This window comes from Telopea speciosissima, chromosome 10 (genome assembly GCF_018873765.1).
Source record: "Telopea speciosissima isolate NSW1024214 ecotype Mountain lineage chromosome 10, Tspe_v1, whole genome shotgun sequence".
Taxonomy (NCBI): domain Eukaryota; kingdom Viridiplantae; phylum Streptophyta; class Magnoliopsida; order Proteales; family Proteaceae; genus Telopea; species Telopea speciosissima.
This window is the reverse complement of record NC_057925.1, coordinates 7,540,444-7,553,826: the sequence shown is the minus strand read 5'-3', so window position 1 is coordinate 7,553,826 and position 13,383 is coordinate 7,540,444. Positions and strand designations below refer to the sequence as shown.

The window sequence follows — 13,383 nt, the reverse complement described above, 5'->3', positions numbered from 1 at the left end:
TTTAGCTGTTACCTAACAATTCCTTAATTAAAGAGCCCATTAAGACTTAAGAACACTCACAGTCCATGAGTAATTTCTATCCAAATCAAATCCGTGTGGGGTTCCAAAAATTGTCACTCAGTTCACACTACCTTTCTGGTGCTCGTGTTTTGTCAGCAAATACAAATAATTCAAACAAGTTATTGTTGGTGGGGCTGCCCCCGTCCCCTGGGACTCACTTAACATCTATAAATTCACAGAAAAAAATAAAAAATTGATTCTAAAGGAAGATATTACAAAGTGGCAGGTGGTAATGGTAATTCTGGCTGTATTAATTAGCCATATAATATACCATGGTGGCCTCCAAGATATCCTTTTCTTTCTTTTTAGTACACCTGCCCCCATAGAAAGAGAAATTAATGACTCTAAAAGAAGATATTATCAAATCCGTGTGAGGTCCACACGCATTCACAGGGAGCAGAGCAATATTGACTGACTAATTAAGTTGAATTAGTTATGTCCCAATTCCCAAATCCTTGATGTTTGAGAATTGATTTCTAATTAAACCTCTTTGATCTCTTCTGAGTAGTCCCATTCATTCTCTTGCAAGAGTTGAGCATCGATCCTTCCTTATTCCCCAACCAGATCAGAGAGAGAGAGAGAGAGATATGGCTGAAGCAAAATTAGTGGTGAGTGGTGTGGGTGAGATCCTGAAGCTGGTGATGTCCAAGGCAAACGAGGAGATTGGGCTTGTGTGGAATGTCAAGGAAGAGCTGAACAAGTTAATACGCACTGTGACTGCCATCCAAGCATTACTACATGATGCTGAAAAACAACAAGAAGAAAAGGAGACTGTGAGACTTTTCCTGAAAAGGCTTAAAGATGTTGCTTATGATGCTGAAGACGTTTTGGATGAATTCGGTTACCAAACCACAAGATTGAAGCTGACAAACAGCAAGGTGAGCTACTACTTCTTGCACTCAATTTCAGTTCCTTTTAAGTCAAAGATGGCTAAAAAGATCAAGAAGATAAACATGGAGTTTGATGACATTAAAAGTTACATGGATTCATTCAGTTTTGCAAGTGCTTCTATACTACCCACAAATGTTCTTCAAAATAGAGAGACCACTATGCCCATAGAGACATTCTCTTTTGTAGATGAGTCTGAGGTTGTAGGAAGGGATGTTGACAAGTCAGAGATAGTAAGCATGTTAACTAGCCCTGACAATCAAGGTATTATTCTTTCTGTCCTTCCCATAGTTGGAATGGGAGGGCTTGGAAAGACCACACTTGCTAAACTTGCCTATAAGGATGGTCTTGTAGTCAAGTATTTTGATGAAAGAATTTGGGTCCATGTCTCTATAGGTTTTGATTCCAAGAAAATATTGACAAACATCTTAGAATCTGTCACCAAGAGAGCATGTCAGTTTTCATCTATTGAACTGATACATCAGAATCTTAAAGATGAGTTGGGTCAGAAGCGGTTTTTACTTGTATTGGATGATGTATGGAATGTAGATTGTGAACTTATATCTTCTTTAAAAATTGGTGCAAGAGGTAGCAAAATCATTGCTACTACTCGTATTGTTGAAGTTGCATCAATGATAGGCACACTTGCTACATACCACCTTAAAAACTTATCAGAAGATAACTGTTGGTCCATTCTCAAGAATAGAGCATTTGGAAATGGAGGGGCTGAAGAGACTCCAAATATGGTGGCAATAGGGAAAGAAATTGTCAAAAAGTGTGGAGGTGTACCATTGGCCGCCAAATCACTAGGAGGCTTGATGCGTATCAAGAAAGATGAACAAGAGTGGTTATCAATAAAGAATAGTGAGATTTGGGATTTACAACCTATGGGTAAAGATGGAATCCTTCCTGCACTAAAATTGAGCTATGATCACTTGCCATCACCTTTGAAACAATGTTTCTTATATTGTTCGATTTTTCCAAAGGGTGCTTATATCTTAAAAAATGATCTAATCCAACAATGGATGGTATTAGGGTTCCTCCAACCATCCATAGGAGGTAGGCCAATGGAAGATATTGGAAATGATTACATCAACTATTTGTTGTGCAATTCATTCTTCCAAGATGCTGAGAAAACTACTATTGGTGAGATAATGAAGTTCAAGATGCATGATCTTGTTTTTGATTTGGCACATTCTCTTTCAAGGTCTGACAATGCAACTGTTGGGGTTGCAGAGTTTAAAAACAACTCTGATGTTGTTCATTTGAGATTATTGTATATGGATGGTGACATAAAAAAGATTCAAGAAGGCTTATGTATGGCAAGAAATTTGCGGTCATTGCATTTGGAATGCATAGGAACCAGAACTTCCATTTGCAACAATGTCCTTGATATTCTGTTCAAAAAATTCAAACATTTACGGGTTCTACATTTACCTAATTGTGGAATTAAAGAGTTACCATCCTCCATTAAGAAGTTGAAACACTTAAGGTACTTTAACCTCAGGGGCAATCCAATTGAAGCATTACCTGAATCTATCACCAGCCTTTACAATTTGCAGACACTGGACCTTTTACTTTGTCCTGTAAAAGAGCTTCCTCTAGATATGAGAAAAATGGTAAACTTGAGGCAACTAATGGTTTATCAAAAAGGTGGATGTTTGATTAGTCAAATGCCAATTGAGATGGGAAGATTATTCTGCCTCAATAATTTACTGACATTTGTTGTGGGCCACAAAAGGGGGCAGCGTATCAAAGAGTTGCAACACCTGGACCTTGGAAGAGTTTTAAATATCTACAATCTTGAGAACGTGAGAAGTAGAGGGGAAGCAGAGGATGCAAATTTAATGGGGAAAGAAAAGCTTGTTGGGTTGCATCTATATTGGGGAAGTGGTGTTAATTGGGGTGGTGATAGTAGTAGTAGTAGTTCTTCTGTGTTAATGGGAAATGATGATAAAAAATCTACCATTGTTGAAGAAGATGATCATGTGCTACAAGGTCTTCGACCTCATTCGAATCTGAAAGAACTGTCAATCGAAAACTTTGGAGGTGAAAATTTACCTGGATGGATGATGAGTACTGGCATTGAGTTATTTCTCCCTAATTTGGTGAAACTCTATCTACAAAACTGCGAGCGATTGGAGTGTGTCCCCTCACTTGGATGGCTACCATCTCTTAAGGTTCTTCATATAAAGGGAGTGAAAAGGATGAAGAGTCTTGGAAGTGAGTCGTATGATGGTGGGGATGGCCGTAGCATTAATGGAAGAGCTACAACATTATTCCCTTCATTGGAAGAACTTTCCCTAGGACGGTTGCGTAGCTTAGAAGAATGGAGGGAACCATCAGCAGCACAACAAGAAGGCTCATTATCATTAGATTGCTCTAATTCCTTCCCTCGCCTTAAGAAGATATTTGTTATAGATTGCCCCAAGTTGGTGACCATGCCCAGTCGGTTTGCTTCTCTGAAACTACTCCAAATCATAAGAAGTAATGGCATCTTGCTAAGGTTAGTGGTGGAGGTTCCCTCTCTTAGCAAACTACATATAGTTGAAGTGCCAGAGCTTAAGTTTTTGCCCAACGGATTACTACTGCACAACAATATCAAAGTATTGCATATTCAGAAATGCCCCAACCTTGAAGCAATTATTACACCCCCAAGTGATGAGGATGAGAATGAGAATGTAGCTGATGATGATGGTGTGCAAGAAGTAGTCCAGCTCCCATCGTCTCTGGAAATACTACAGGTAAATAATTGCCCTTCTCTGACATCATTGCCAGATCTACGAGGTCTGCAGCACTCTCTTCGGAAATTTTGTTTTCACAGCAATGAAAAAATCACTCGATTACCAGAGGGTCTACACACCCTCCGCACCCTTGAATTGTTGAGTATTGGTGGGTTTTCATCGGAGCTGGAGTCTTTTCCCGACTTGGAGCCTCTCCAACACTTTCCCTCCCTTCGAACCTTACATATTGAAGGCTGGTCTAAGCTTACGTCTCTTCCTGAGCAACTTCAGAGTCTCACCCAATTACAAAGGTTGGGAATACATGTGTTTCATAGTTTGACAGCTCTGCGGGAGTGGCTCGGGAACCTTTCGCTTCGAACGCTGATGCTTAAAGAGTGCAATAATCTGATGTATTTTCCAAAAGTGGAGGAAGGAATGCGATGCTTCACTGTACTAGAGTGGTTCAGCATTGTCAGTTGCCCACTTCTCAAAGAAAGATGCATCAGGGAAAGAGGCGAGGAGTGGCCTACGATTAAACATATTCAAAACATCAAAATCGATGGCCAATACATTTAGTAGTAAGAAATGGTAGAGCAGGTTAGTCATCTAGCTAGCTACTACTCTTCTTAATTCTATGTCTCTAATGTATATTTATCTCATCTGAATCATCGATCATCATCATCATCATCATATATCATTCACAATATTCACTCATTAATTCATATTCTTTTTTCTATTATTTATTTATTTATTTATTTTTAACTCTTCTCTTTAGTGACAGGTACTTAAATAAAAGAAATGTTCGAAGATGCTTGGTGGATCAGGCAGGCCTAATTCTTCAAAGTACTTTTGTTGGATTTAAGTAGTTTCTCGATCTTGCCCAAGCAAGGGTCGATTCTGGTATCTTTCTCAATTATTTCTTGATTTTTATTGCACTTTCTGGTGTCTCCTCACCTCCCAAACTTCAATGTATTCTTTATTTTATTTGGTCTCTAATATATATCATCTACACGCTCTTTATCTGTATATTGGATAAACTACATCTATATATTGTTAAATATTGTACCTCAGCCTTTTATTAATTTACCCCTACCATTTTCAGATTTGTAACAATTTTTATTAAACAAGTTTCATCAATTTTCAATAATAATGTAAGTTTATTTCCATTCAGTATCATGTTTTGAATTGGAGCAATATTATACATTGTTTGAATTGAATTTTTCTCTTCTTAAAAAACTCCAATTAATTAATATTAATAATTAACTCACCTAACCAAACCAAACCAAACAGCTAGTACAATAAAAAAATAAAAGGTTTTTTTCAAATGCCCTCCTAAAATGGCCAAACTTACAGTTGCCTCCTTAAATTTTCACTAATTCCTTGTGTATCACTGCTTTCCAAACTAAGTACCAAGATAGTTTCTCCCGTTAGTCAGAGATGTTATGTTATAACAGATCCCGGTTTTTGAACATTGTTGGACCATTTTGCCCTTAGTACGGTAAAGTGACGAAAACATCCTTACCTTAAAAGAAATAAAAAAAAATCTTCAACTCATCTTCCCCAAATCCTTTAGGGTTTGAAAAAAAGGGAAGATTAGTTAGCAGGTTTTTTCTGTTTAAAGATTGGTTAGAAAAACACTACTGAGGTTTTTTCTGTTTGAAAAATGCAGATTTCTTCCCCAAATCGTTTAGCTTAGGTCCTTTCTCTCATTTCAGATCTTTCATCTTCTTCTCTCACGCTCCCTCGAGCCATGAGAACCAAAACCTATCTCTTATTTTCTTCTCTTTCATCTATGACTCCCTCTGTGCATCAAATGTCTCCATGACCAAATCAATTTCGTATATTCTGAACTGTGGTATTGCAAATGGCAGACTTGCCGATTCAGACTACCGTAAATGGGATTCAGATGCCAAGTACCTCGAACCCGCAAACGATTCCATCTCTGCCAAGGCCCAAATTCAAGATCCATCTCTGCCTTCCACAGTCTTTTACATGTCTGCAAGAATTTCACAAACGAATCCACTTACAACTTCAAGATTTCCTCAAAACATCGCCATTGGATCCGACTCCATTTCTACCCATCCGATTACAGTAGCCTCAACGCTTCTGAGTTTGATGTCAAATTTGGATCGAAGGAAGGTCCTGGTTGTAGGAAGGAAGCCTCCAAATATGAACCCTGATGGATGCAAGGCTGCTGAGATATAATGAGTTGAAGGTGCAACAATGAAGAAACAGAGAACCGTAGGTGTTGAACTTAAGATTTCTGATTCCTCAAAAACAAGACTCAGATCAGGCCCTCTTAAGGATCTAAGGAAGCTCTGGTGCAGGGGAATGGAGTTAGAAAACAACAACTCAATAGATGCTCTGGTTGCAGAAATCGGCCAAGTTGATTCAGCAACTCAAAATTAGGAACCAAGTCTGCTGCAGGTATCTCTGGCCTCACAGATCAGAATTAGGGCTCGGTTGCATAGGTTAGGGAAGAGAACCAAAGTAGAAGGTAGGGGAAGAGAAGGGAGATCGAGTAGAAGAAGGGGATGGGGATGCAGATCAGCAACTCGGAATTAGGAACTAAGTTTGCAAATCTAACCACTCTTCAAAGAGAAGGATCTTGCAGGTTTTTTATATTTTCAATTAGAGGTATTTTTGACATTCTACCCTATCAAGGGGTAGAATGGTCCATAAATATTCAAAAATTAGGATCCGTTGTAACATAACACCTCTGAACGGGGGACTATATTGGTACTTAGTTTGGAAAGCAAAGGTATATGTGGAATTAATGAAACTTTGGGGGGGGAGACAATTATAAGTTTGACCATTTTCAAAGGGACATTTGAAAAAATCCCTAAAAAAAATTTTGAAATCTAGTTTATTGTAATTAAAAGCACAGCTAGTAGCCTCTATTTAATTGTGCCCACTACTCACTTAACCTCTATGCCTACTTTCAATAAGATGAGCGATTGGTTGCAGTGCTGGAATCCTATTTTTAGCGGGATAAAAAGGCGGCTCAAGAACGATTCTCCTGGCCTCTTTCTTACTTTGGTTCATTTGGAAGGCGTAACGATTTGATTTTCAACAATAAGCAATGGTCACCACAGAAGTTATTTCCATGGTGAGAAAGCTCATCAAGATTTCTCTTCGGTGGTTTGTAAACCTCCTCGTCAGTCTATTGAAGTTGAAGAGAGAAATTTTCCTTCCTCCCATTCTTGGACTTCCCCTAATGAGCCTTTCCTTAAAATTAAGCTCGTGATGCGGCATGGGTTAAAAATTCTGGTAAAGGAGGTTTACGGGTCATCATCGAGGGATCATCGGGGATTCTTATACATGCTTTTTCTTGGTACCTCCTGTGATTCTAGTCTTTACGTGACGCTTGCTATTAGAACGGGTCTTCTTCAAGCGGCTAAACTCCATTTATCTCATATTGTGGTGGAGTCGGATTGCTTAAGCCTCGATTCAACAATGAATTCAAGAAGCTTCGACTATGAAATTGATGTTTGTGGGCTTTGATATTCTTCACTTCAAAGTTCTTTTGTTGACTGTCTTTTTGCTTTATTCCAAGGTCGTCTAATGTGGTTGCGAGACTCCTTGGCCCGTCGGCTCTGTCGGTTGAGTCACCGATGGATTGGCCGGTTTCCACTCTGTGGCTTCTAAATCTCGTGAGAAAGAGGCCATTGCTTGTACTGACTCTACGTTTTCAATGAATCTTCTTTCAACCAAAAAAAAAAAAAAAAGATATATTTCTGAGAATCTTCATGTTGTCTTGGGACTCTGCTTCAAATACGTACTCCAATCCATGGAGTTTATTAAACTTCCACATAATTAAGGAATCATTTTCTTATTAGGTATTTCCTTGTTTAGGCTACAAACTACCCAAATTTATAAAAAAACAAAAGAACACTTTTGAAAAAAATATGTATGATTACTTCATGACAACCATTCTATGGAAAACATGTCATACATTTTATTTAATGCATTTAAGATAAAACAAGTGCAAACAATTTCTGGCTAAACATGGATGGGAATCATAAAATAATGGTTTGTACCCCAGTTACTGTGTGCCATCCATCATTATGGAGGAGCACCTCTTCTTTGTGTTCTTCCCTCTTCCAAGGAAATGAAGCACTCTTAATTGATGGCATCATTGTATTTTACTTATTCTCATATAGAAGTTTTAATGGGATGAAAGGGGTGACAGTAGGGGCTTATGAGTATGTCATTTTCGATGCTAATAATAGATAGTTGTGTTTGGCAGGTAGGGGACAGAATTGACAAAAGCAACTGAGGTGATCTCCATCATAGAACTGAAGAAAATGGGCAGTACTGAGAAGTGTTTTTTTTTTTTTTTTGGGGGGGGGTATGTGAAAGGCTTTTCTGAAGGACATTTTGATGTTTATAGTGATGATATCAACTGGAATATTACATCTTTGATTTTTTAGATCAGGATTCTTATGAGATGTTCTTCACTTTTTATCCTTCATTTCATCTAGATGTATTGTTGGAGGTTTTCAATATAATGACGTTGGGAATAGTCTCACATCGGGGAAACGTAAAGGTGAATACTTGGGTATATTTAATAAAGTTGTATCTATTGTTTAAATTAATAAACAATGTGGACCGTTCCTTTTGATCTAGTGGTCCGATTTGAATTTGGATAATTTGGATGGTTTAGATCGTACAATTACGATCTAAAGGTCCAAATTCAAAATTGATCAACAGTTATGGTTGTTATGTTTTTGGACTGTATAGATCGTACAGTTACGATCTAACGGACCAGATTCAAAGTTAATCAACAGTTATGACTGTTATGTATTTGGATGGTCTAGATGGTACAGTTACGATCTAACGGTTCAGATTCAAAGATGGAAGAATCCATCTGTTGGGAACAGGTGCCAAGTGGCTTATTAATATCTAGAGATATTTTAAATTTTACGATATCCCAAAACGTTCTCTTCTTCTCCTCATTCTCAAAGTTGTTCTTGCAGGGAATCTATTTTGCTACAGGAAATGATTTCTCTGTTTCGGTTTTTCTGTTTCTCAAAAGGCTTTCTCGATATCGTTTTTGGCTTCGTTTGTGCAATACGCAGCCAAGATAATCGACTTTGTTTGAGGCTTCACTGTATCCTAAGAGACAATTCGTTTGCAACCTATTTGTATCACATTGTAGGGCGAATTTTGTCTTAAAGAAAGCGACTCTGTAACGCCTTGAAGTTTCAAACCAACTCCTGTTTCAACATGTATGAGTGTAATGAGTCCTCTGGTGGTGAAGTTTGCTTTCAATGGTTGTAATGTTTTGTGTGGTTGAATACCTTCCTAGTTTGGATACGGGAGAAGGTCAAGCTTTGTACATGATTGGCTTTCAATGGTTGTTATATGGTCTTTGTGTGTCTTGAAATTTTAATTATCATTATTATTTATTTATTGTATTCAGAATGAGTAGGATCTTGAACTCTTAGTTTACTTAAGTATCAAAAAGAACTATTTCAAATGCCTTTGCTTCAATTATTTCAAATTTCCAAACGAGGAGATTCTGATTTTCAACAAGAACTCTAAACAAAAATCTCTAATAGACAGGTAGCAAATATGCATTCAGACCCACATCGAGGGAATCATTTCATGAATTAGAACACATCAAACAGTTATTCTCATCTGTTAGATGCTTTTGTTTCTCTTGTAACCATGAAAACATGACACACCAATAAAGTGACTCTTGGAAGATAAACAGTTTGACAAGAAGAGACCTGTTGCTGCATGTATTATCTATAGCACTTCTATAGTGGAAATCATTTGAAGCAAACAAGGCAAGCATATTTGATCAGATAATTCATGCAATCGAGTCCTCTATCAAGGTAGGACTTTCCCTTGTTACGAGCATATCGAATATGTTATTGATATTCTGCATTAAGTGATCAAGTAGAAGTATCTATTTTTGACTGATGAACTGGGTTTGACATGTAGGAGTGGTTTCCTGTATAACTCCCTACAGAATCAAGAAAACATCAAGGATCTTGCCTATTGGCTCTCAACATCTAATTTTCTAAAGAGGAGATTCTGATTTTCAATAAGAACTCTAAGCTTACTTAAAGTATCAACAAAAACTCTAAGTAAACAAAAATCTCTAACAGACAGGTAGCGATTATGCATTTAGACCCACATCTAGGGAATCATTTCATGAATTAGAACACATCAAACAGTTAATCTCCTGTGTTGGATGCTTTTGTTTCTCTTGTAACCACAAAAACATGACACATCAATAAAGTGACTCTTGGAAGATCAACGGTTTGACAAGAACAGACCTATTGCTGCATGTATTGTCTATTAAGCACTTCTACAGTGGAAATCATTTGAAGCAGACAAGGCAAGCATATTTGATCGGAGAATTCATGCAATCCAGTCATCTATCAAGGTAGTACTTTCCCCTGTTTCGAGCCTATCGAATATGTTATTGATATTCTACATTAAGTGATCAAGTAGAATTATCTATTTTTGATTCATGAACTGGGTTTGACATGTGGGAGTGGTTTCCTGTATAACTCGTTACAGAGTCAAGAAAACATCAATGATCTTGCCTATTGGCTCTCAACAACATCGAAACTTTTGTTTCTTGTACAAAATATGCTCAAGGCAAGCAACACACCAAGAAAAGTTTCAGAGTATGCTCCAACCTCACTCATCACCCTGTTTTATAGGATGACACAAGTAAAAGCTCTCTAGTACTATCTTTTCAAATTTATTTCTTCGTAACCAGAAAATAATGAATATCAAAATTAAGATGCCCTAAATTTTTTATCTTTGGGCCTCTGTTCATTCCCCTCAGGCATGGGGTTTTCAAGTGGGTACAGTGGAATGGTAGGCAAAACAGATTTCCAATCAAGAATTGAAGCTAAATTACCCTTCCCTCCTATTTAAGCAACATTTAACTGCATGTGTTGAGAAAATATATGGGATGATCCATGACAGTTTAAAAATATGATCCGTCCATTCTTGAACATGTGCTTTCAAGTTAGCATTTGTATAAACATGAATCAATAAATGGAACATGAATGAATCTACCTAAGACTGAATTTTCAACTACAACTACAGCCTACAGGCACCAAGATCAGCAAGAGTCAGGTCAATAAGAGGATCCTCCAAAAATTCTCAATCAAATATAGTTGCAAAACAATAAGCATCAAGCATGCACTGGCAAAGCATAATCGAAAGCCTTGATTGTGCAGTAGCCACAATGTGTGAGAATTATGTAAGTAGGACTCTTCATTCATCTACTATTTTATAGATGATTCCAAAAGGGGATTCTCTAACCACTTTGTAATTATTTTTGAGATGTGTAGGTCCCTGACATAACTGTAAGGAAGACTTTAAATCGGGTGTTCTCCTTCATAAATGTGCAGTTTTTTTAACAGGGTCGTAGCTTAAGTACAAATTAGACATTCAAAAGCAACTAGAAAGACTCCCTAGCCCGGAGGGCTAAGTCCATAGCGGGTAGGACTTTGTGGCCTTTATCCACTCCTTGGTTGTTGGAGATTTGTAATTCTGACACCTTGCGCTTTTCCCGTGCCAACAAATGAGTTTCTTCTTACCAAAAAAAAAAAGCAACTAGAAAGAGCACAAGCATGTGACCTTTAATTATTTTTTTTTAATCCATTTAAGTGACAAATTTATGATTTCTTTCTTTAGTTTATTGCTTCTTCAAGAGTGTTGTTCATTTACAACAGAGAATATATGAAAACAGGCTTGCAAGAACTGGAGTAGTGGTGCTCCAAAGCAACAGTCCTGATATGAGTCCGCAAGAAAAAAACTATTGGATGCCAGGACGAAAATTAGAGGCCGGTGTGTTCCAAAAGACTTAAATTTTTTGGATATGTTGCAATTTGTTATAGGATGAACTACAATACATAAGGCAGACTGTAGGTTTTCTTGTATGTTAATTTGACCTTGGATAAATAATTACTAATTTACCCCAAAAAAAAAAAAAATAGTTACTAACTAATTTAGAGAGTAAAGATTCTTTATTTATTTGTTTCCCTTTTTTTAATTTCTTTTCTTTCCTTTGGCTGGTTTCACATAAAAAGCCACACAAATCCTTGGATGAGATCACGAATGAAATCTGTCCTATAACTTGCTTTTCCTTAAATGGTCTAATAGAACTATAGAGCAGTTCGATATACATAGCAGTTCAATTGAAAGTAATGAACATGAATACAATAAGATTAGCACTCATCTTATATTTTTACAGGTGCTGAGCATCCATAAATATATCGCATTGGATAAATGTTTTGGGATATGGATTGCTAACGGTTAATGAAGCTTGAACAAGTCTAAACTGCTGGAGAACCGTTTGCAATAAGTCTAGCATAGTGCAATGCAGGCTACTAGAGACACAGGTGTGCACGCTTAAGAAGCTATGGATAAGATGGAAAAATGGATTGAAGTGCTAACATGGCGACTAGTTTTGAAATGCATATGAGGGTACCATCTTTTTCACTTTGTTCAGCCAACTTAATGTTTCAAAGACTTGTCAGATATGATATGATATGATATGAGTCTTCTAGTCTTCCTAGGGACACTTATATGGCTTAGTAGTAATATAATCAGAGTTTGTTTGGCCTGAGTCTATCATCTGTACTATGAGTGCTGAATCCAGTGGTTATTAATTCATAATGACTTGGTTGAGTGTTATCCGACTTTGTATTTTACACTGGCCAAGATGGTGTATGAGTACAATTCGTGTTTTACATGGGAAAATCCCATTTGAAATCCTTTTTAACAAAGCCCCCCTCCTTGATCATCTCCGGGTTTTTGGTTGCCTCATTTTTGGGAGAAATCCAATTGTTCATCATAAATTTGATAAACGTGCATCCCCGAGTGTTTTTCTTAATGTAAGCCGTGATGTTCTTTTTCATGAAGACATTTTTCCCTATGCTTTATTGCCCAATCCGATACCCCCTGGCACCCCTGTCCTACCCCTACCTCAACCCGATACACTTGATACATTTTTCGCATGTCCCTTCTCCAAAAGAATCTGGGCAGCAGGCTCCCCAGGGATAAGAACAGAGAACTTGAGTGGGCCCCATTTGATAGATATGGTATCACACCTCATCTCAAACTCTTCCATCACAAGGAATGAATATGATCATATTCTTGGTACCATTTTCATCACTATTTACATCCTGTGGATTACACTGAACAATTCAATTTTCCAGAACGAATCCCCCAACCCTGTTGTTGTTATTGTGAAAGATGGAAGAAACCCATAAAGGTGCGAATGGTTTCCATGACAAAACAATTGTTGTGGTTGGAGAGGCTAAGCACAGTTACTCCCAAGTAACCACTTGGAGATGCCATTCGATCCTCTCTCTTGTCCACATCGGCAACTCTAGTGCCAGCTCCTACGGCTCGCCGACTGCGATTCTTTCTCATACCATCAGTATGGAGAGTGCCTACCCCCATTTACTATACTTGGCCACAGTGGTCAGATTCAACTATATCCCTTTATACATCAACAATAAAATGTGACTTACAGTGAAATGCATTGACTTGGTATAGTTAAAAGATAGAAGTAGAACTGATTCGATGTGAATGTGTTCTTAAAAGGTATGAGCAGAAATCTCCCACAAGAAACATTCTGTCATGACCTTTTTCATTTCCATAGCTATCATCTATAGCTACTGCACAGAAGTTTCCTAATGGAAGGTGATAATCTGTCTACCTAAATAAA

The 13,383-nt window shown here is 37.6% G+C and overlaps 1 protein-coding gene across 1 annotated transcript; it reads left to right on the top strand.

Annotated features, from left to right (window-relative positions):
* The first annotated feature begins 647 nt into the window (after positions 1-647).
* LOC122642366 (putative disease resistance protein RGA1) lies at positions 648-4,247 on the top strand. Its single transcript, XM_043835805.1, has one exon. It carries the CDS (start codon positions 648-650, stop codon positions 4,245-4,247), a length of 3,600 nt encoding a protein of 1,199 aa, XP_043691740.1.
* The last annotated feature ends 9,136 nt before the right edge of the window (positions 4,248-13,383 follow it).

Bases quoted from the DNA above. Each gene is read 5' to 3' on its own strand.
- LOC122642366 (XM_043835805.1), top strand. From the start codon at position 648: ATGGCTGAAGCAAAATTAGTGGTGAGTGGTGTGGGTGAGATCCTGAAG.